At 53.2% G+C, this 23,555-nt stretch overlaps 1 protein-coding gene across 1 annotated transcript; it reads right to left on the reverse strand.

The window, feature by feature from the left end:
- Nucleotides 1-584: 584 nt before the first annotated feature.
- On the reverse strand, nt 585-21,219 carry TNS4 (tensin 4). The gene is made up of 13 exons (XM_015078534.3): nt 21,106-21,219; nt 16,888-17,419; nt 11,098-11,521; nt 9,599-10,023; nt 7,433-7,519; nt 6,973-7,098; nt 5,701-5,793; nt 5,518-5,595; nt 4,640-4,708; nt 3,751-3,919; nt 2,999-3,067; nt 2,715-2,741; nt 585-2,203 (listed from the first exon to the last, which is right to left on the reverse strand). The coding sequence occupies exons 2-13, from the start codon at nt 17,324-17,326 to the stop codon at nt 2,062-2,064; spliced, it is 2,148 nt and encodes a 715-aa protein (XP_014934020.1). The 5' UTR covers nt 17,327-17,419; nt 21,106-21,219; the 3' UTR covers nt 585-2,061.
- Nucleotides 21,220-23,555: the final 2,336 nt, after the last annotated feature.

The following is a 23,555-nucleotide window of genomic DNA, read 5'->3' on the forward strand; positions in this document are numbered from 1 at the left end:
GTGGATTTCCTGAGGCCCCTCCTGTACCATCTGGCAAGACTTGGACTGCCAATTGCCAACTGGCAGAAGCTAATGGTAGAACGCCCCCCCCCCCCCCCAGCCCAGGATGAAATGATGAAGCCATTGTCCATTTCTCCAGGGCTGAGTTGGTAGCCCGGGGCTCATCTGGGTTCAGAGACTCTTCCAGACTCCCCTTGAGCTGCCCATGTTTCACCTGCCTCTCGTCCCTCAGGGAGCCCGAGTGAGACCTTGGAATCCATCGGGGGGGCTACACACACTCACCTTCAGCCCTGGGACACGGGCAAAATCTCAACTCTCCGTCTTCCTGGCATAATGGTAGGCAAGGAGTCGTGAAGAAGAAAACCGAGTATGCCAGAAATGTGGTGAACACCACATGAATGGTTTAAGAGATGGTTTATGAAGGGAAGCCAGTGGCTACTGTACTGCTGTGGCCAGGGGAGTAGGAGGGAGTGTGGCAAATGCAGTCTTCTCTAGGACACTGTCATTGCCTGCCAACTCAGGTCGCCTCTCTGTGTAGGTCTCCACCTCTGAGGGGGCAGCCCTGATTGCCTTAGAACCAACCGTTATGCCAAGACAGAAATTTTATTTTCCATGGGAACTACACAGGCACCCATGGGTAAAAGGGGTCTCTGCCAGCCGCCTGAATATAACCTTGAGAACTTGGCCACTGTGACCTCGAGAACCTTGTCCAGTGTTCTGTACTCTCCAGGGATGGGGCAGTGCCTGAGCACAGGCTGGGTGGGCTGCTCTCAGCCAGTCCCTCCAGCCCAGGGCAGCTTCAGTCCAGTTTGGCTGCCTGGGTTGAAACCATAATCTGTCAGGCTCAGCTTTGGCCAAAGATAATGATAATGATGCGGTGGCAGGGCCCACAGCTGGGAGGAGGCAGGCACTTGCTCCTGGTAGAACAAAAGTGGGCTTCTTCTCCGAGCCTCTTCCATCCTCATGTTGTGGTTTTCTTAGGACCCCAGGCCTGTTAGACAAACTATTCCAGCTTCTTGGGAGTCTTGATGGAAGTGGGGTGGGAGAAAGACCGCCCAGCTTCTCCAGGCCTCTGGAGTTGGCTGGCTGTTTGCATTCATGACTCTCTGCTGCTCCCGTGTGGCTGGAAGGCCAGTTGATGCCCTACTGCTGTGCACACTTGTCGGCGTTTCTCTATGAGTGTGTTTTGGGGACCAGGAGACTCTCAACAAGACTGGGGCTGAGGCAGAACCAGAGAAAGCTGACCCTTGTGTCGGGTCTCCCGGCCCCCACCTCCTTCCTGTGGGTTGCATAAGGAGCATTAGGGCAGTTGTGACACCAGCTGGAGGACACTTGCTAACAAAAAAATTGAAAGAAAAGATGGGGCTGATACTCATTTGCAGTGCGGGGATTAGACATCGGGAATGTGAGGACAGCTGGGTGGTCTCTGACCATAGGGCCAAGTTTCCCCTTGCTAAGCTGCCCTGACAATCATGGCCACATTGGCCTAAAGAATCCAGGGCAGGCAGATCCTGCTTTGTCCTGGGAACAGCTGCCCAAGAAGCAATTGCAGAAGTGGCAGGGGGGTGGGGTGGGGGAAGAAACGGATATGGAGGGAAATAGAGTCAGTCCATTCCTCCTTTGGTCAATTCTTGCAGACCATCTTTCCCAGGTCAGCCTTGAGCTAGGGTAGCATGGGTCCTGACCCAGCACCTGCTGTTTGCCACGACAGAGGGTCACACGTCTCTAACTCAAGCTGCTGTGTTGGTAGTATCCACGTTGATGGAGTCCGGGGTCCTCAGAGGTTGTTTCCATGTGGTCCTCAGGTGTGGGTGTGCTTCAGGATCACAGGGAACTTGTTAAGATGCCCACCAAAGTCTGAGAACAGCTGGTCCTGTCTATGGCCTCCTTATTTGGTTGAGGAAACTGAGACACAGTGGGGTCTGGCTGAAGGTCACTGATGAAGGTCACAGGGTTTCAAGGATTTCACCAAGGTGTGGTATCTCTCTCCTCCAGTCCAATAGATTGGCTCATCAGTGTATGATGGGATGTCTGGGAAGGTGCAGAGGGAGCTCCCTCCCCCTACATCCTCTCTGTGTCCTGCAGCAGAGTACCCACGAGGCTGAGGACCTGGGAGGCCGATTGGACCGTGTCATACTCTGCGAACAGGTGGCATACATTTTCCTGGGACTCTGTCTGGCTCTTGGCCACAAATCCAAAGATCCTGGTGGGAGAGCACAGGCTGAGTGAGGTGGTGGGGCCCAGAGAGGTTAGGAGAGGTGATCTCAGCAAATACAGTGCTCCCCCGCCGCCCCTTCCCCAGCTCGCTGAGGATAGGATATGCCTCCTCCTCCTCAAGATCTAAGTTTCCCTCATTTTGAATTGGGGGGGGGGGGCTCTGAGGACAGGACCTGTGTATTCCTCATCCTAGTGGGAGGTTCCTGAGGGCAAGGATGTGTTTTGACCATCAGATTGGGCATCCCTATAGATTAAAGCTCCCTGAGGTTAGACCCTGTGCCTCCTACATTAGACTGGGGGCTCCCAGGCTCATGACTCCTCCTTCAGACTGGAGGCTCTCTGAGGACTGGGGCTGGTGCCACCCCATCAAAACCATGGGCTCTCTTAAGATCAGGACAGGGGCTCCCTCCTTCTGTAACTCCCTTCTCCTGTTGGGTCCCAGGCCCTGCCCCAGGGAGACCTTTTATGGTGACTGACAGTGCACAGGAAGGCCTTACCAGGAGGGCTTGCAATATTTTTGCCACCTGTGGGAAAGGAAGATGGACATTTGTGAGTACTGAGACCTCTCTGCATTCCGCAGGACTCCGGCTGAGCAGCGAGGGGAGCACAGCCAACTGCGTCCACACCCCACGGGGTCCCACCCTGCCTTCATCCCGTTGCTCCTGGCCCCTCGAGGCTCACAGGCTCTGTCTGTGATCCCAGTCCCAGAGTCAGCAAGAAACCCCAGTGGGCAGCTAGGCCCTGGATGGCTTTCCTGAGTTCAGCCCAGCCTTGAACTCACTTCCGTTGCTCGGGGTCCATGCCACAGAAGCGGATGGTGGTGAGGGGGTAATGGCGCCGGAAAAACACCCTGGAAGAGGCAGGGAGAGAAGGAGAGCTGATGAGAGCCTATCCCAGGGCCATGTCCTACCTCCATCATCTCCAGCTCTCCCGGAAGTCACATGCCCTGCTCTCTAAGAAACCTCCCAGCTAGACCCTTACAGCCTGCCCTGCTGGGCCCTGGGGCACACGTTGGCACTTCTTTCCAGTCATGGAATGAATCTGCCTTGTGTCCTACATATTGGGGTTTTTTACCCTCTCCCCACCCCACGCCCACTGTGTCATGTAACTGCTTGAGGATCGTAATGGCATCTTGCTCATCTCTTGTACCTCCAGCCCAGGAGCGGGCTCCTGCTAGACTGTGAAGCCCTAAGCCTGGGGAAGGAGTGATCTCATCCACTGTGTCCCAGTGGGCAGCCAGAGTCTGGCCTTTTGCAGATGCGCCATCAATGGATGCAGATTTAACCAGTGCCCAGTGAATCCTGGTTAATTCCATCTCTGTTGGTCATAGGGAAGGGGGACTTTGGTAGGAGGTCATTGGTGTGAGGCTCAGAGAAGGCAGGGAACTTGCCTGGAATCACTCAGCAAGTCACTGACCACGTTGGGTCCACGATCCTGAATCTTACTTTCATCACTGATCCATGGCCGTCTCAGCCATCCCCTCCACTTCCCCCTGCCCAGCCCAGCAGCCCCAGGGCAAGGGAAGTCCCTTACTTCCTCTGGACATCCGTCAGGGTGATGCCTTGCTCGGTGACTTTGAAGTGGACCACGGTTGGTGTGGGGAGGACGTCCCTCTCAAAGGTGGTTGAGATGGCCTTCCGCACGGCCAGGGCTCCGCTCAGGGTCTCTACACTCACGGAGGTCAAGTACAGGGCATGGCAGCCTGTGGAAGGTAAATGCTGTGCTTGGGCCCTGCCAGGATCCACCATGCAGAGGACCAGTCCCAGAGGACTTCGGGATCATCTGTGACTTTGCATTGTTCTGGTCTCTGGCCCTTAGGGTGGAGTAAAGGAGGGGCTGTTGCCCTATGTTAGGGATGTCCAGACAAACCTTCCTTCTTTCCAGAAGCATGGGTGGCACTGCCTCGACCTCCACCCACCCTGGGGCCCTGGTTCATTGTCAAGAGAAGGTGGAGAAGACAAGGATGGGGAAGGGCCCGTTGCAGGAGCTGTCACTCAGACAAGGGCTGATCTGTGCCTGGCCTCTGGACGAGAAGACGAACGACCTTTCCCCCTTGGAAACCCCCAAGACTTGGACCTGATACTCCACAGAGGATCCCAGACCCACAGACCACCTCCAGGGCAGGTCCCTCAGGACCAGAGAGACCTCGGCATGTCCACATGTGCCCATATGTGTGCAGGATGGGGTGTAAGCCTCACCCACCTCCCTGTCTTCTGCCCACTGCCCGCACCCCCCAGGCCTGCGGCCTTTCACCTCCGGGTTTACAGGGATGGGGAGAACCGGGCACCTTTGTAAGGATGAAGAAATAAAGCTGTGATGGGAACGTGTGCGGGCCTGCATGCCCATGTGAGTGAGTGTGGGGCTGGGAGGTGCCCGCACACGGGGGCATAGCCAAGACTGGAGCCTCTTCCATGCCACTCACCTGCGGATTTCTTTAGGCAGGAGGCCCGGCTGCCTGTAGCAGGGTCTGAGGCTTCTCCACCTCCCAATTCTGAGCCAAAGCAAAGAACAGGCCCCGGAGGGGGCGAGGGCGGAGTGAACGGACCCTTCTCTTAGGAACATTAATCCCTTTGAACCTCTCCCACCTCCGCCCCCACCTTCAGGAAGCAAGCCGCTGAGGAACCTGGAGTGATTACCGTAATCGGACAAACGGGGCCACTTGGGGCTCCCCAGATGCCTAGCTTGCAAGTCTTTTGATCCCTCCTTTTCCTCCTCACTCCTCCAGCCCCTGGATCTGCTGTAATCACCTGACCCTCAGGAGCCTCTGACCTCCTCCCTTCTTTCAGGCCCCTCCTAAACCCAGGCCTTTCTTTTCAGAAAGTAGGGAGGCCCTCCACATCACCACACTGGCAGCTTCCCCTGCCCCGACTCCTCTCCCAGAACCGCCCTGCTGCTCCTCCTGCACACCCTGAGATCGTCTAGTCCGGCTCACCAGCCTACTGGGCTGTAGGCTCCGGATGGGACTTCTGGTCTCGGTTTGATGTATGATCTGTATACCTTGGGGTGAATTACTCAGCCCCTTGAGCCCCCTTTTTCTTATCTGTGAAATGAGGATAATACCTATTTGACACAGTTGTGGTATGATGACGGCTGTCCCCATTTTGTAGAGGAGGAAACAGAGGCTCAGAGAGGTCAACCTCCTCAAGCCAGGAAGTGGCGATGCCGGATGGATGCTAGACAAAGCACTTTTAACTGTGACACTAATCCATAAATAAGGTGAGATGTGACCACTAGGAGCCTTTGTAGTAGGAACACACAGGCCCAGTGCCCCGATGCTGCCTCTCTGGGGCCCACACCCACCTTTCTGCGGGATGGTGAGTTTGCAGGGCAGGGCCAGGGCCATGATGGAGTGCTGGCACACAAAGGCAGAGAGGCTCCCTGCAAGGAGACGGGCAGCTCTGTGTGAGAAGGCCTGTCCCCGACCAGCCTCCCGGCCCGGAAGGGCAGGGCCCACCCCGGGGCCTGCAGGCCGGAGACGCTCACCAAAGTAAGGCTCCTCATCTGCTCCTTTGAGATGCACCCCTTTGGCAGAAGACTCAATGAGGAAGTGGCGGATGAGGTCACTGTTGTCCTCACCTGGACAAAGAAAGAAGAAAGAGTGCGTGTGGATGGGAGTTCCAGAGTCCAATGTTGGCCGAAAGCTGACCATCTCATTCCCTGACCTGCCTCCTCCTGGTCTGTCCAGAGGTGAACTTGTCCATCCCCCTGGCTCTGGGTGGGACTGCTGGTAAGAACCCTGTCTTCAACGCCTCCCACAAAGGAGGTGTCAACGCCTTTGCTCAAAGGCTTCTGTGTCCAGTAATTCTCTCAGGAGATCCTTCTCTTGGTTTCAAGAGCTACGGGAGTTGGTCCTCAATGACTACTCAAATCAGATTTTAACGCATCAGCCTGATTTCTCTCTCCCCCTACCCACTCCTTCCCAGGGGCTATTATTCTCCACCAGACGGTCCCTGCTGACGCCAAGCTGGCCCTGGAGGGTGAACAATGTCCGTCTGCTTGTTCTCACCAGCCCCTGGCTTCCTCCTCTCTGTGCTCGCTGGCAAGGCTCGTTGACAACCAACGCCACCCAGAGATCACTTTCTTATTTAGACAGAGAGGCGTGGTGTAGAGAGCATGCATTTGGGGTTTTCATCCTTGCTCTGGGGGGTCATCAGCTAATTCTCGGAGCCCCATTTACCTCATCTGTTCGTCACGTGAGAGCTGCAATTCTGGGGTTTGGTGAGGGGCTGGTACTTAGGTACCTTGTACTATAATGATATGATCTGTCTTTATCTGTCTTCCCAGCGTATCCTGGTGTAGGGTGGATGCCCCACAGCTGTGTGTGTTGTGTGTGAGGCCACAGGAAAGCGTGTGATAAGCTATCACATGTGATAAACTGTCACACACATATCATAAGCTAGGGCACACACATTATGACTACCTTAGGTTCCTTCACAATAAATCTGGTCTGGACAGAGGTGGGCGCCCAGAGGAGAGGATCCTGGAGAGGGGCTGGGAACTTCCTCTTTGGCCCCCCAGGAGAGCAGAGCGGGGAATCTGGGGACTCTGGGAGGCAGAAGCAGCTTAGGCTTGCCGTGGAAGGAGCTCCTTCTAGAGTCCCCCTGCAGGAAGGCAGCTGGGAGAGCCCTGAGGTGGACCGTCCTCCCAGCTGTCATTACAGGCCCTGCTGCAAGGCAGCAGCAGAGCTGGGACTAAAGCCTACCACACTCCATTGCGTCTGCGAGGTCTTGAGTGAGGACAGAGACCGGTGTGTACCTGATCGGTTCTGGGCAGGTGCAGGAGCCTCATGCACCTTCAAGGCAAGGCCGAAGGAACCTCGGTAGGAAGAACTGTCCCTCACGACGAAAGCCCCTGGCTCCTCCTTCCTCAGCAGCTCGATTGCTGGAACAATCCTTGGGTCAGAGACAGTTAACCGCACCCTCCTCCCTCTCTTCTGGACACCCTCTGTCCCCCAGCCCCCTTAGGTCTTCATAGAGCAGACATTACAGAATCACTTTTTGTTCCCAGGAAGTCCTTTCTATTATCTAATCTCTACCCTTCCTGCTGCAGTCTCTATTTCCTCGAGACAAGAGGTTCACAGGATAACCCCCTTCCCTGGACCTACCATTTGTCTTTCCCTCCCCTAACATGACCCAGGGCCCCATATGCCTGATACAAGGTGGGGAACCCAGACTCTTGGGTCACTCATCCGTTGAAACACAGTGCTTCCTTTTACCTTGTTCCCGGGTGATGCTTGGCTTAAACCAGTATTTAGATGTGTCCATCACAAACTTCATCGTGGGCTGCATGTCCCTGGGGGGACCTGGAGACAGAGAAGGTGGACCCTGTAGTCTGGACAGAGGGGAGCTGAGAGACCCTCCCCCCCTCCTCTGTGCAGTGGTCCCGTTCAACCCGCCCCACCCTACCCCAACCCCATTGTATCTCCAACGTCCTGCAAGAGGCAAAATCCAACAGAAGAATTCCAGGGCTTGGCACATGTAGGACTTAGGAGCCTCCCCTTGTATCCTTGGTAATGAATCACAAACAGATAAAAATCTCAGTTTAATGAGAAACAGTTTCTCAAATCTAGTGTTGTCTGGTGTGGACCGAAAGAAGGGATAAATAAGAGATTCTGAGATGCATCATCTGTTTGATTTTACCCTCTCTTCCTCCTTAAGAATCCTACAAGTGTCTTGTGGGGGGGGGGGTTGGAAAAGAAATTGAAAGAAAAGGTTGAGGAAAAGAAAGCAGCAGATCTGGGCCGATGAGCCTGTGCAGAAGTCAGGAGACAGGATTCCTGACTCTGATTTGGGACAGTTGTTTTGCTCCTGAAGCCCAGAGAGGACCGAATGTACTAACCAGCCTCTCAGGGTCTTTAATACTCCAATAGCCTAGGCGATTAGCATGGATTTTGTTTTGAGAATGGTTTGCAGAATTTGATAAGGTTCCAGGGTATAATTAGTGATATCCTGGGGCATCACCAAACCAGGATGGGAATATTACCAGGCTAAGTAAATGTGCTTTTTGAAATGACAGAATGGCCATTTTCCCGGGTCCCCTAAGACAGAGAGCTGTGGTTCTCAATTTTGGCATCTTAAAAAGGTGTGTTATGGCCGGTTGAGAGTAACTCATTATAAAAAAAATGTACTAAAATCTGCAAACGATTTGCCCTGGGAAAACGATCAGAGCAGATTCAAAGCACACCCGTCATACCATTTTCTCTTGCTTACATTGACATGGCTCCCTGAATGGCAGCGTGGGCCAGAGTGAACATCACACCCCCCAGGAGTCACCCTGATGCTTGTGGCTGAGTGAGGGCTGAGAAGCCTCAGGAAGGAGGTGACTGAATGAGGCCAGAGCAGGGACAGTGTCCCCGGGGGCTGTGCAAGAGCTTTACTCTGGAGAGATGTACCCCGTGGGTGCTAAGGCTGTGCCTCTGTGTTTCCTGCTTTGGGTTCTGGCTGGTTTTGTTCTTTTTGGATGCCTGTAGTCACAGACTACGGGAAGGAGGGTGTTTGCTGTTTTGTGGTTTTTAGCTGTCTGAATTGGAATGCATTGTCTCGGTCAGCCCTCTGTGTGCTCGTCATCCATGAACGTCAGAGGTAGGACTGACTCTCCTTCTCCCTCTCCCTCTTGTGGGTTAGTCATCAAGCCTGCTGTTTTCATATCCCGAGGGTCTCTTGGCTCCGTCCTCTCTCCTCCACTGCCCTGCCCTGCCCTGGTTCAGGCCCCCGTTATAGCTTGTCTGGACCACTTCGTGATGAAAACCAAAACAAAACAGTTTTCTCTACAGTTCCTCTGCCAGAGTGATCTATCAAACGTGCACCTCCGACCCCATCACTCTCTCGATTGAGACGCTCTGCTAAGGCCCCCGTGGCCTAACGGGTAAAATCCACTCTAGCCTGCGGTTCAAGGCCTTTCCCAATCTGGCCCCAGATTACTCAGTGACTTGACCCCACACCCAACACTGCAGTCATTTTCCTAAACATGCATGTGCTTCTACACCTTCATGACTGTGGACTCGCTGTTCCCTCTGCTGGGAATGCCCCTCCTCTCCTGCTCTGGCTACAGACTCCATCCACTTTCCAGACTCAGCTCAGATGTCACGTCCTCTGAGGGGCTTTCCCAGGTTTTCAGACTAAAAGGATCACTCCTCCCTCTGTGACCCCCCAAGACTTAGGACATCTCTTTACTTCTGTGTTTATCCTACTCTACACGGATTCCTTGGCTTTTGTATCTCTTTCTAGACTGTGGCCATCTCTCTGTCCCTACTACTTGGCAAAGTGCTTGGCACACAGTAGGTATTCAGCATGTTGACTTGCTATTGCAGAAACCCACTGATGTTTTATCTATTCCCCCAAGCCAAACTTCACAACGGTTTAAGTATTGATTTACAACATACCCTCCGAGGATGTGGTAAGAGGGGCATCTGGCAGGGTCTGGCTGTGGCTCCTGGTGGCCGGACAGGAGTGGCCGGAAGAAGTGGCCCCAGGTCGGACAAAGTCCTGGTGTCCTGGGGTCGGCTGGGATGGAGGAGACCCTGGTTCTGGGCAGCCGTTGATCAGCACGATGGGTATGTCCACCATGGAGTTGGTGATGGAGGGCGGGCAGCTGCTGGCATGCTCCTTGGCCAGTGGTGGGGAGTGGGTTGCTCTGGGCTGGCCCATGCTTGCAGTGGGGTTGCTGGGGACCTGGAAGTCACTGGCTTTTGGGCGAAGAGACATTTGGCCAAGGCTGTGGAGACTGGAGGAAGAGCTGGCTGGGCTTTCCAAGGACCTAGAAGATGACTGATGGCTGGAGATGCTGGAGTGGAGGAGGGACTGGCTGCTGCAGGGAGGGCACCAGACAGGCGGGGTGTTAGGATGTCAGAGTGGACACTCGGGGCCTAGAGTTCTGGTTAAACAGAGTATTGTATACTCCATTCCCCATAGCCCAGGACAAAGTACATGCCCACCTGATCCCCAAGGGATGCTGAAGGGTACAGAAATATCTCTGTACTGCCAAGTCTTTGGTCACTTAAAGCAGCCAATGAGCTGATTCCTTGCAGGTCATGTGGGCTTGGGCTGGACTGGATTCCCTCTGCCTTCCCAGCCAGGAAGTTCTGACAGCTATCACACAAGCACCCCAATACTCCCAAGAGCTTTGCACGCAGGCTGGACCCAGGCTGGACCGTGTCTACGGTGGATGCAGAGGGAGCTCCCCAGCTGGAGGAAGAGGAGGGGGCCAGCTCTGCATCCAGCCAGACTTCTCTCTGAGCTCAGAGGCCCATGCCAACGGCCATGGCTGTGGAATCCCAACCTCCTTGCCAACGACTGCCTTGGCACAGCAGCTTTGGAGTCAGTGTGGGGGACAGAGGTCCTGCAGTTTGGTCCTTCTGGGCAGGGTGTCTGTGTGTGCAGCTCCACTGTGAGGCCTGCACACGGGGCTGTGGCAATTAGGAATAATGCTCAGGCAGGTCGGCCTCCCTCCTCCTAGGTCTTGCTAGCAATAAAGAGGAGGGAGGCTTTCCTTTCCTAAATGGTTTTCCCTAAGCCCCCAAATTTTATTTATGCCCTTGTGTTTTGAGGTTGAAAAAAGAGCTCTCTTCCTTGAGATGGGTTGTATGAATGCTGGAAAAGGATGCAGGTAAGCCTCATCAGTTCTTTTCCCAAGAGGTAGGCATGAATAAAAATCTTTGTATATTGAGTTATGTTCTAAGTGCTTGAGGAAAGCTTGAGGCCCAAATGGCTGTGATGGCGTAAAAGAGAATATTCACTCATGTTTTTGGTACACATCCTGATTTTGCTCAGATAGAGCAGGGTGCCCATCTATTTTAGGATCTGTGTGTGTGTGTGTGTGTGTGTGTGTGTGTGTGTGTGTGTTGTGGAGGCAATATCAGAAGCTATGATGGGAGTGACCTACCTTCCAAACACATAGCTGATGTCGGATGCTGGGCTGGCTGACAATACAGAGACCCTGCTGCCCCGCTGTGGGGCCAGGCCCCCCAGCCCCTTCTCCAAGCCTGGAGAAGCCACCAGTGGAGAGCCCAAGCCATGGGGGCCTGACGTCTTGTTCCCCACGCAGGGGATGGAGATGCTGGGAGAAGGTGGGGAATGAGAGGAGGGAGCCCCACAGTGGGGAGGGGGGCGCTGGTGCCCCCTGCCCTGGCTCCCAGAGAAGATGAGGCTCTCGCTGCTGCTTCGAGTTTCTCGAGGGATGTCTCTGGAAAGGAGGAGACCACCACTGTGTGGGGAGCCGAAGGGTGGAGTGACAGATGGGCTGGAGCAGCGCTGGGGGCCATCATGGCACCTTGATCTGGTGGAGGTCACCTCGATGTACTTTATGTCTGGGGAGAGAGCAGAGCATCGATGAAACCTGGGAGCCTGTATTCACAGAACAGGAATGCTGGAAGAGTCCTCAAGCCCATCTGGTCTCTCCTCTTTTAGACCGATGTAGAAACAGGCTCAGGGAGGAGGAGTTTGCTGGATTAGGATTAGCACCCAGCTCCACCTTCTAGGCACTGTTTCAAAGTCACCCTCTTTGGGATATCTTCCTTTCATGTGGAGATGCAGTGGAATGAACACAGGTCTTGGAATCTGACAGACTTGGGTTTCAGATCTGACTCTGCCACTTACTATCACAGAACTTGGCCAAAGGACTTCAGCAACTAGAACCTTGGCTTCCACACCTGTAAATGGGGGTGACTATACCCAGCCTCTTTGTGTTACAGTAAGGATGAGACAAGATGGAGACATAGCACTGTTCTTGGCACATAAGTCTTTTAAACTAGGGAATCTTTTCCTGAGTGAATGTCCCCCTCCCCAGGTTGAAATGACTGCTTTTTGGAGTGTGCCAGTCACATTTTCTGATGCCTCCATTGGTCAGGGTGTTTGAAGGGTGTTTCTACATCTGTGTCTACAATGAAGGCAGGGGGTCTCAAGCTTGGTGGCACATTAGACTCATCTGATGAGCTTTTAAAAGTCCTAATGCCCAAGGCTACACCTTGTGCCAAATAGATCAGAATATTTGGTATAGACCCACACCTCAGGTTGTTTGTTTAGTCCCCCAGCTGGTTCAAATGTGCACCAAGCCACACCACTGTGGCCCCCAGCCCAGCCCAGCACCACCACTTTACCTGGGAGCTGGTAAGATTCGTATAATCTGTTTCCACTGCAAGCCTGCTGAATCAGAGTCTGCATTTTAGCAAGACTCCCTGGAATCTGAGTGCACTTTAGAGTTTTGAGAAGTCCGCTTTAGAGCAGGAGCTCCCAGAAGGTAGGGTTTGCTACATTATCAAGCTGTGGACCTCCCAGGTCATGCTTCTAGCTGGTGCACAGTTGTTGGATATTAAACATGCCCCAGGGTGGTGGCTCACTCCAGTGCTCTTTCCTTTTCCCAATGGGGCATCCAGGACTCTTGTTCTGAGAAATTGCTCCTCCCTGGAGTGGGGCAATGGGTGGTTTTCTCCAGGGTGAGTATGGACACCCCTGGTCCTGACCTGGGGGAAGGGAACTGTCCTTGGTGCTGTTCCAGCAAAGGTGGTGGAAGGTGTGTGTTGGGGGGGAGGGGGGCTACCTAGCTGCTCCCTCCTGGAGGCCTGTTGAGTCCTGCCTCCGGCTTCCCAGGATGGAAACTGGGGCAAAGTCAGCGGGAAACTGCACCTTCAGCTCCTGTCTGCCGGCCTCCCACCCCCTTGGGCTTTGGCACATGCACCAACTCCCGCCCACCATGACTGTGGAATCCCTGCCTGCCCCAGCCCGCTTCCCGGTAGGACCTCTGAGCCTGCTGGCGGTTACTGCCTCTGTCTGAGCCTGCTTTGGGCTGGGGTGGAGGTGGAGGATTACATCAGATGAGGGGGGCTGGGAGGCTGACCTGAGCATGCTGTTCCAAGGGGTAGAGGAACAGTCCTGGCTTTGTCGTCAGACAAACCTGGGTGTGAATCCTGGCTTTGCCACTTTCCCGCCAAGAGGCATCAGGTAACATTCCTAACCACTGTGAGCCTCAGTTTCCTCATCTGCAAAGTGGGGATCTAAAACCAACCTCCTGAGATTTTGGTAAGGATAAAATACATTGATGAATGATGCCTGGAGCTTGGCGCATGGTAGGCTTCAGGGAACTTCTCCTGAGTGCTTGCTTTTTGAGGCCAGTATTGGTCAGATGGCTGACACTGTCCAGCTAAAGTGGGAGTCCTACTGCTGAGGGCAAGAGAAGACGATTTGGCACATGTATTGTGGGTTCTGAAAAAGTAGAGGTCTTGGAATGGGGTGGATTCTTCCAGAAGGTTGGCAAGCACAACTTCTATTTTTATAGGACTTTATAGTGCTTATACCCGTAATCCTCTCGGCCCTTATGCTCAATGCCAGCAGCCATTGCTTTTACAGAGGAGGAAACTGAGGCTCAGAGAAATGTGGCAATGGAGCTGGCATTTATTGCATAATTTTTTAATGAAGGCTGGTATTTATTGAGTGCTGTGTGCCAGCGCTGTTGCAAACACACTACCTGTATTGGCTCATTTAATCCTCACAACAACTCCGTTGAAGTAAAAAATGTTATTCCATATAACAGATGAGAAATCAAGGCTCAGAAAGGTTGAGTGAGTTATCCAATGCCACACAGCCAGGGAGCGGAGGAATCCGACTCCTGCTCCTGTGCTCATTTTCGGGGGCCCCTTCCAGGAGGAGGGGCTCCTCAGGACACTTTCCCAAGGCCTGGTCCTTGTGAGAAGTCCTTGGCTGCTTTGGAGAGGGTCTCTTGGCCTGGTGAAGCTCTGAGCTTCCTACTCACTGGGTCATCCAAACACCAACCAAAGACCTTTCTTGGGGACTGCAGAGTAGGGTTGGGAAGGGAGGACTGAAGGAGTCCTGGAGCTGTGAGTCACCTCTCCCTGCTGCCCTGAGGTGCATGTGGCTGGGGGAGTGGAGGCCCCCACACCCTCCCCAGGGTGCAGCCGCTGTTTACAGGCCCGTGGGGCAAGTCTGAGCAGTGCTGGGTGGATGCAGGCGCCAGCACCAAGCTGGGCTGGTGGAAGGGGGCATGTGGGTGGGGGGCAGAGAGATAGTTATTAAACACCCTTCACTTGGGATTGGCAAACAGCCTTGCCTGGCAGAAATTGCTGGAAAATGAAATGTGGGCTCCTGTTCCAAAGATGGGGAAGGGTGTTGGAGATGGATATGGTGTTTGCTTGGAGAAGCCATCCTCCTGGTGGGATGCCCCACCCCCCCCCACCCCCACCCAGGGTAAGTCTGAAGGAAGGGGCAGGGGCAGAGGAGCTGGGGGAGGTGTGTGAGTACTGGGGGGAGGTGGAACCCCAGAAGAGGAGCCCTCAGGCTGCCTCCAAACAGATTTGTTCTTCAAAGCTCTGGAGGGCAGGAAACTAGCACCAAAGAGAGAAAGGCAAGAACACAGACTCTGGAGGCCAGAAGCCTGGGCTTTGAGGCCTGGCCTATGACTCACTGGCTGTGTGACCATGGGTCATTACTTCTTCTTCTCCCTGAGCCTCATTTTCTCATTTGTGAAATGAGCCTGCCACTATTTCCTTCACAGGGTCGATGCTGAGATCATGCACTACAAAATCTATGTACATTTAGGGAAGGGAGAAGCATAGGATCGCCGACGCTTAATGTCTAATTTTGCCAAGTGAGGACAAAGAGAAACAGTAAACATCCGCTAGCACCACAATTCCCCTTGACACCCCGAGAGAAGGAGGGATGAGAGGCAAAGGTGGGGCATCCCACACATTTGGATACCTTTGGCCCAATGAGAACTCACCACTGTGCCCAGAATTAGCTATGCTGCCATGGGCTGGCAATTGCTGTCACCAGGAGTGGTGGTCCTGAGGCGAGGGTTTCGGCAGGTGGAGATGCATGAGACAGGTACCACCCATCACAGTGATGTGCTATTAGTGATCACAGTCTAACTGGGAGCTGACTACGCTGGCTCTCTCAGGAGGTAGTGAGCTCCCAGGCATCACTGCCATTCAGGTGGAGGTTAGAGAGAGTATTTTCTTATTCCATCACAAGAGGCTAGGGCAGAGCTGGGGGGCTTCATCAGGACCCTCTGACCACTGTTGGCTGCCCACTCATTCCCCAAACCCCTCTGCTACCCAGAGTCAGGTGGACATAGCTCAGAGCATCTGAGCTTCCAGGCTACTGACCTTTGGCCCCTGGAGAAAGGGCCTGGTTGTCAGTGTCCCCACCCCATACATGTGGATGCTCCACAGAGACTGGTCTTGCCCCAGCTGGCCTTGAATGTGTGGAACCCGTGCCTTCGGGCATGAACATTAAAGCCCTGGGCTTGCTCCTGCCAATGGTAATTAGACCTAAGCGACCTTCCCTGCAGAGACATGCCTGTGACTGGCCTCCAGAAGCAGGAAGATCTTGGGGGCATAGAGGTGGTTCTTATAACAGCCCTGGTCGGCAATGCTCAATGGGAGGGGGAGGAGGCAGGCTGGAGGCTGGGAACTCGGGCGCCAGAGGACCTGGGTGCTGGGCTCACCTCTGCCCCAGACCCTGAACCTATCCTGGGGCTGGTCCTAAATGCAACCCCAGTGTTTAATTAAAACAGCTGTGGGGTGCCTGGGTGGCTCAGTCGGTTGGGCATCCGACTTCGGCTCAGGTCATGATCTCATGGGTTGGAGCCCCGCGTCGTGCTCTGTGCTGACACCTCAGAGCCTGGAGCCTCATTCGGATTCTGTGTCTCCCTCTCTGTCTGCCCCTCCCCCGCTTGCACTGTCTCTCTCTTTCTCAAAATATAAATAAACGTTAAACATTTTTTTAATCATGCAAACTTACAACGAAATAACTTATGATAAAAACAAAAGTAATAAATACAACTCACCACATTCCAACTATTTTACTATAATCTAAACTCTATTTTTAAAAAGTTTTGTTTATTTAAGTAATCTCTACGCCCAACGTGGGGCTCAGATTCACGACCCTGAGATCACGAGTCACATGCTCTTCTGACTGAGCCAGCCAGGCACTCCACTATCATCTATATTCTTGAGGTTATTAATATCTATTGTATTGTATAATAGAAATACTATAAATACAATAACGGCCTTGTACAGGCATGTCTTTCCAGTGCTACATTCAGTGACATCATGTTGATAGTTTGAAATCGGTCCTGGTGGCAGATGTTTCAAATCAGGGCTCTCTCCCATCCCATCGTGGAGCTAGGTGTTAGACATTTACCAGCACACCACCCCTGAGACACAGCAGGGTTCTGCCCTAAGTAGACTGACCTCTGTGACTCTACTTCCAGCTTGGGACTCCCCAGAGAGATACTCCCCTAAACAGCAACAGGGGCCCAGAGAGCAATCCTACAAGAGTTTCAGGGGACCAGGGTTAGGACCTCAAGAGATATATCATAGAACAGTGAGGTTCAGGGATCCCACATTTATCAAGCTCTTATTTACTGCATGGCATTGTGTGAAATTCTTATATATAGTAGCTTATTTAAAGTCTGAAAAATCGCATAAAACAGGTATCCATCACCTTTCCAAACTCAGTAATAAAATAGAATTGGATGGTGAGGGAAACTTGTATTTATCTCCTTTATACAGGAGAGAAAACAGAGGCTAAGTAACTTGTTTAGGGCTGCACAGCACCTCCCAATAGGACATAGTCTCCTGCTCCTCTGATTTGTTGGAAAAAGTCCTTCTTCCTCATGAGGTCTGGTCCCCCCTCCTGGCACTGTGCCCCATGTCCTTACCCAAGGCTTCAGGCTCGTCTTTCTTTTTCTTTGTGGTAATGCTCTGGGTAGGTTCGGCCCAGGGCGTACCAGCTCCTGGGGGGAGCAGCTGGAAGGTGGGGTCCAGTTCCAGAATCATCTGGTTGAGGCTCTCCAGTGAGAAGTCAATGTAGGAGTCAAGGTCCTCCAGGGCCCCTGAGGCCTGCTCAGCAGGGGACTGTAGGAGGCAGCTGGCTTTGGCCCCAGTCTGTGGGCCTTGCTGGAGCCTGCTGGGGGGCCCCTTGTTGGGTGTAGGGGCCATCAGGGCCTGGGCTCCCCAGCCTTCTGTGGTGTAGTAAGGACACTGGGGTGGCAGGCTGGGGCTGGGTGCTGGGTGCAGGACCCTCCTGGGTTCTTCACAGGGAGTCAGGCTGACTGCATGGCCTCCTGCCAGCAGGGGGCTGGACATCACTTGCGACATGGTGGGGCCAGTGACTGTCGGTTTACCTCTGGTTTCAAATCAGCCTCAGTTACACCCCAGAGATGTCGCTTGCCAACCGGAAGCTCCCAGGACCTGAAAGATACCAAGGTTGGGAACTGAGTAACTTTGGTAGATGAAGCCCCTGCCACCCCTCCCCACAAGGCAAAGGCTTATTTATTCACTCATTAAAAGCATGGATACTGGCAGGGGTGGGGGTGGGGGTGGAGTGGCGCCTGGCTGGCTCAGTCGGAAGAGCATGTGACTCTTGATCTCAGGGTTGTGAGTTTGGGTGGCATGTTGGGTGTTGAGATTACTTAATAAGTATTTAAAAAATAATAATAAAATAAGAAGCAAGGATACTGGAGCCAGACTGTCTGGGTTTGCATCCTGGCTCTACTACTTAGTAGCTGTACAATGTTGGACAAGTTAATTAACTTCTCTGTACCTCAGTTTTCCTGATCTGTAAAATGAGTTAAGATTTGTAGCATACTTAGAACAGTGCGTGACACATAAAAAGCATTATGTAAGTGATTCTTAAATAAAATCTCTTTTATTGAGAGGTTATTGAATATCTACTATGTCACAGCCTTATTTATTAAATAAATACTAGCTAATATTTATTGAGTAATTACTATGCACACATATTACACAGAAAACCATTTAAACTCCTCCTAACAACCATATGAGGTAGATACTATTATTTTCCATTTTATGATGTGTGACTGGAGAGACAGAGCGGTCAGTTACCCGCCCAAGGGTCATACGGCCAACAAGTATCAGAGCAGGACAGGACCTCAGCCTGCCTGATGTCAGAAACCCTGTATTTAGCTGCTACTGCATGTGGGCCAATTGGTGAAACAGACAAGCAAGTTACCGGGGAAGAGGCAAAGCAAGGAGACTCTGTAGGCACTGGTGTGGAGGTCAGGGAGGACTTCCTGGAGGAAGGGACATGTAAAGGGAGACAACAAGGAAAAGCAAGAGCTAGCTGAGCAAGGCAAGTAGGGTGAAGAGACAGGTATGTTCAGGGCCCTAGTGGGCAGGGGACATCACTAGGTATTACTGAGCATCTGAGAAACAGAGAGGACCTAGTTGGATGGGGGGAAAGATGAGGTGGGGGGAGGCAGGCTGGCCAGACCCTGCAGATGTAGGCTGGGCTCCATAGTGCCTGCTGCACCCTGAGGGCAATGAGGAGCCACAGAATAGTTCTGAGCTTGGCAGTGACATCATCAGTTGATAATCATTCCCTGTGGGCTCATTTGGGAAAGAGATGTTCCAACTTCCCTGTTTCCCTTAGTGTGGAAAGTTCTCCTTGTTGTCTAGCCTTAATGCCACATGTTAGTAGTTTCTTATAGGTTGGGCTGGGTAGGTGGTGACAGGTTCTGGGATTGGGGCTGCCAAGAAAACTGTAAGGAGAGGGGACTTGCTGGTTGTACGACCACTGCTAGCCCTGAGCCTCACTGTGTGCCCCACACCACCCCCTGACTCTACTTCTCCCTCTTTTCAAAATGCCTCCATCACATCAGACCCCAGGGCTGGAGAAGGCATAGAGACCAGTCTAGGGCAAATGCAAACTGTGGAGTCTGAAGATTCAGATTCAAGTCCCAGCTCAAACAGCTCTGTAAGGTATAACTCTGATCCTCAGTTTCCTCGTCTGTGAGCTGAGAATAAGAATTCCTGCCCTGTATCCTCCCAGAGAGAGGTGTGGAATCGGTGAGTGAAAGCAGCTGGGAAATTCTAAATACTTGGAAAGAAGGGCTTATGTAGAGTATAACACTTTCATAATAGTAATCATAGCTCCCGTTTACTGAGCACTCGCCATGTGCCAAGCTCTCACCTATGTGTTTTACACGTGGTAACTATTCGAATCCCCCACATCACTAGGAATTGTTGTATCTCTATTAACTAGTCCATTTTACAGGTGAAGAAACTGAGACTCAGAGAGGTTAAGGAATCTACATAGGTCACACATCCAGAAAAGTAGAGCTGAGATTCAGACCCAGGCTGCGGGACTTGGGATTCTTAACTCCCTTTACCGCATGGAGTTCAAATGCAGAGGGATATCCGAGGTCCAGAGAGGGTGTACGATTTGCCCAAGGTCACACAGCAAATTAATGAGAAAAGCCAGTCTCCCTTGTCCCCCATGGCTCCTGTAGGCTCTGTTGCCAGACTTCTCCTTGGCTGGGGCCTGGAGGGGGCGGTGCATCCCAAGCTTGGGGAGGATGTCTATAAATGGCAGTGGAAGGGAATAGTCCTCTGAGCTCCTTCCTAGGAGCAACCGAGGACGCGGAGCTGTGGCTCTTTCCTCACATGCTCCAGGTGGCCTGAGTTTACTGGGGCAGGATCTCAGTGCACCCTGAGGGGTTTTTGGCTGGGCCCCACAGAGGAGCCTGGGGTTACTGACTTTGCAGAGCACATTGTGGGCTGGGGTTATCACTCGGATGCCTGCTTACTGATTGGAAAACTTCTACCCTTTCCCCTATGGGCCTCAGTTGTCCCATCTGTATGATGGGGATATAATAATAATGGAGCTTAAAATGTACTCATCTCATTTTCTCCGTGGCTCCATGAGGAGGCTACTATTACTATGGGGCTGGAGAGGTTCAGGGATTTGACTCAGGTCATAGAGCCTGCAGAATCCACTGGTGGAAATGGGGTTTGAACCCAGTAGTTTTGAGCCTGGGTGGTCTTGGCTCCACAGTCCCAAACTCTTAACCTTGTGTTACTGCTTCAGAGTTAAGACCCATTTCACATTTGCTCCTTCTGGGATTCTGGAACCCAGTGGGACAGGCCTGGGATTGAGTGAAAGGCAGGTAGCCCCTCAGGGTCTTGTTCAAACTCTCTTCTCACCTTGAACACTTCCAGGGCAGGGGCTGGATCTCACTCCTTTATTCTTGGACACCCTCACCAGCCCACTCTCTAGCTCTTTCTTTCCTCACCCTCTAGGTGAGGGTTGCTGGGGCTCCAGACTCTGTGTGTGTGTGTGTGTGTGTGTGTGTGTGTGTGTGCGTGTGTGCGCGCGCACGCACACCTGCCTCTGTATGTGTTGGGGGTGTATAGGGCTCCAGCCAGCTCTGCCCTATTCATAGGTCCTTCCCATATATTCCCCTTTCTGATTTGGACTCAAATAACTTTGTTTCCAAGGGCTCCGGAGGCAGGGGGATCCTGATACCTTGGCAAATCCCTGTTTCCATTTCATTGACTTACTCTCTCCCTCCTACTATGAGCCCAGGTCAGCAAAGGGGGAGGGCGACAGAAGGCGAAGCCTGAGCCTCCTCTCCAAAGCATTTTGCCTCTACAGCCCATCCCCACCCCACCCCCATCCTTGAAGAGTGGCTTCTGATTTTCCCATCCCAGACTCACTAAAGCAGACCCTCGTATGGCCATCCCCCCCCCCCCCCATTCCTGGCAGCCTCTGAATGGCCCAGCATGGGGGCTCAGGGACAGGCTTCGTGCTGTGGGCTGGGAGGCAGGAGGCCTGGGTTCTCTGTCCATTCCTTTCCCAAGTCTCTGTGACCTTGGGCAAGCCTCTTTCCACCCCAGCCCTGGACCTTGGTTCCCTCATCTGTACACCGAAGGGTACAGATTTCCTTCTCTTAAAGCGCTGAACTCTGGGGTCTGTGGTCCTGAGACCATCTCTCTGTCATCTACGGCCTCCTCCCCTTTCTCTCCACCTTCACTTGGAGCCCCAGGACACGTGGAGAAGCTGAGGACAAAGGGTTAAATGAGGTTGGCGAAGGTGCTGAGTCTCCCTCTCGTCCTTAAAGAATAAAGGCACATACCTGGTGTCCAGAGCGGGCAGGCGGCTGTGTTCACTCCTGACTCCTGGGATCAAGACTGCTCAAGAGGGAGGTGCAGTTCACCTTCAGACCTGCCTGAAGAGCAGCACTTGGCCCTCCCACCCTCCCTCCCTCTTCCCCTCCAGGCCCTACACGTGGCTGATAGCCCACAGGCCCCACCCCTCCTGTGTCTGGATGAGCTCAGGTGGGGCTGGCAAGGGCACCAGGGAAGGGAAGCAATGGGTGGTGACCCGGCCTGGTGTTTGCTGGGGCTGTGTGTGTGTGTGTGTGTGTGCGCGCGCGTGTATGTTTCCCAAGCTTCTTGCTTGCCTGCTCCCCCGCCCCCTGCCCCATGCCCCTTGTTATGGGAGAGAGGGGTCTATGTACCATGTGATCAGTGGAGCCTTGCTTATTAGGACAAGCTCTACCTGTTAGGGACAAGGTCCTTGTAGGACTAAGGTGCACCGTGGGCATTCCTCCTACCATGTGGCAGCCAGGAAAGGGAATGTGGGCTGGCAGAACCAGCAGAAAGTGAAGTCCTTGCCTTTGGGAAAGGAGGACATCGGTGAGCAAGGACCCTTCCCCTGTACTCTCTGGGCTGGGTCACACTGTGGCAAGCCCAGGGTAGGGGTGCACTGGAATTAAGGCTGGGCATAGATTTTTTTTTTTTAACGTTTATTCATTTTTTGATAGAGAGAGAGACAGAGCATGAGCAGGGGAGGGGCAGAGAGAGAGGGAGACACAGAATCCGAAGCAGGCTCCAGGCTCCGAACCGACAGCACAGAGCCCGACACGGGGCTCGAACTCACGGACCGTGAGATCATGACCCGAGCCTACGATCATGACCCGAGCCGAAGTCGGACGCCCAACTGACTGAGCCACCCAGGCGCCCCTGGGCATAGATCTTCTATTTTCTTTTTTTTTCCTTCTTAGCCTGGGAATGGGGCTTCTGAACCAAGGGGAGGCGCTCTGAGTGTCTGGAGGACTTTGAGAAGGGCTCGTACATAACCTTGCTCCTCTTCATTCATTCACTCAGGGGCTACCCTTCTGCGTGGTCTGGTCTGTGCCCCCGGGGTGGAAGTTCCATGCAGGGGTGATGGCAGAAAGACCTCAAGTCTAAACATCCCCTCTCCCTGGCCCCAACCCCCTCCTTGTTCTGTGCCAGGGGTCCCAGAGAGTTGCAAGGGGGCATCCAGTCACAGTGGGGGGAGGGCACTGGTGGCAGAGCCGAGCCAGGTCTGGGCATGTTGGTCTGCTGAGAGGGAGCTGGCAAAGTCACTAGCTCAGGGACTCCTGGTGATCCCAGCAGTGGCTAATCTCAGGGATGGCTGGGTGGGTGGGTGGGCCACTCAGTGCCCCCATTATGCTCAGTGAAAAGGCTTCCTGCTTCAAAGTATTTGATGCCCTGTGGCTTGGTGGAGGCATGATGAACCAGCGTCATGGGAGGCCAGGGAGCAAAACTGTGCCAAGTTATAAAAAGGTGCTCCCTCCTGACGGTCACGTTAAAAGGCGTCTCTGGAGATTCGTGCAGCCCGGCTGGCACATGGCTTGAGGAACAGTTGTGTCTTTGAATGAAGAAAATGAGGCGGTTGCAAGCTGTAAGCTACAAGCCGGGTGCACTGCATGCAGTGGCCTTACCCACTGCAGTAGCTCAGGAAGGGCGTTGGGGGTGGGGGTGGGGTGGGAGAATGGGGTGGGGGTGGGGGAGTGCAGAGGGACAGATGCTGAGTATCTGCTGTGGAAGGGGCACGTCACAGGGAGGTGATCACGTTGGGCCAGGATTGTGGTGGTTCTGGCATTAGTCCTGGCTGCCTCCCTGGGGACTGGCACAGAGGACGGCCTTTATGGCAATTCTTTCAGGGCTGGGAGGCCCCCCAGCCTTATGACCCTGTGCCTCAGGTTATAGTCTTTCTTGGAAGGTGTGGCTGTTTTTGGTTTACATTTGGTCACTTTCTGCACCTTAGGCCAGTCCTCAAACACTGATTCCAGTCTCAGCGACCTTCCAGACCCTGCCTACCCATCCCCATGCCACCCTGCTTCTCCCCCAACCTCTCTCTGCTCCTCTCCTGACCCTTCCTTCCCCCTGACACGATCAGTCTCCCCAGAGCCTGGGGCAGCATTTCTTCCTGCATCTGTGGATATGTTGTGTGATTTTTCTTCTATAGCTTGTTTTTTGTTTTGTTTTGCTTTTGATGTTTTATTTATTTTTGAGAGAGCGCAAGCAGGGGAGGATCAGAGAGAGAGGGGGACAGAGGATCTGAAGTGGGCTCTGCACCGACAGCAGCCAGCCGATGTGGGGCTTGAACTTCTGAACCCTGAGATCGTGACCTGAACTGAAGCAGGATGCTCAATCAACTGAGCCACCCAGATGCCCCCCTTCTATAGCTTGTTGATGCGATGGCGTATGTTAATTGATTTCCCAAAACGCAGCAGATGCATTTTTCTGTATTTCT

This window comes from Acinonyx jubatus, chromosome E1, assembly GCF_027475565.1.
Source record: "Acinonyx jubatus isolate Ajub_Pintada_27869175 chromosome E1, VMU_Ajub_asm_v1.0, whole genome shotgun sequence".
Classification (NCBI taxonomy): Eukaryota; Metazoa; Chordata; class Mammalia; order Carnivora; family Felidae; genus Acinonyx; species Acinonyx jubatus.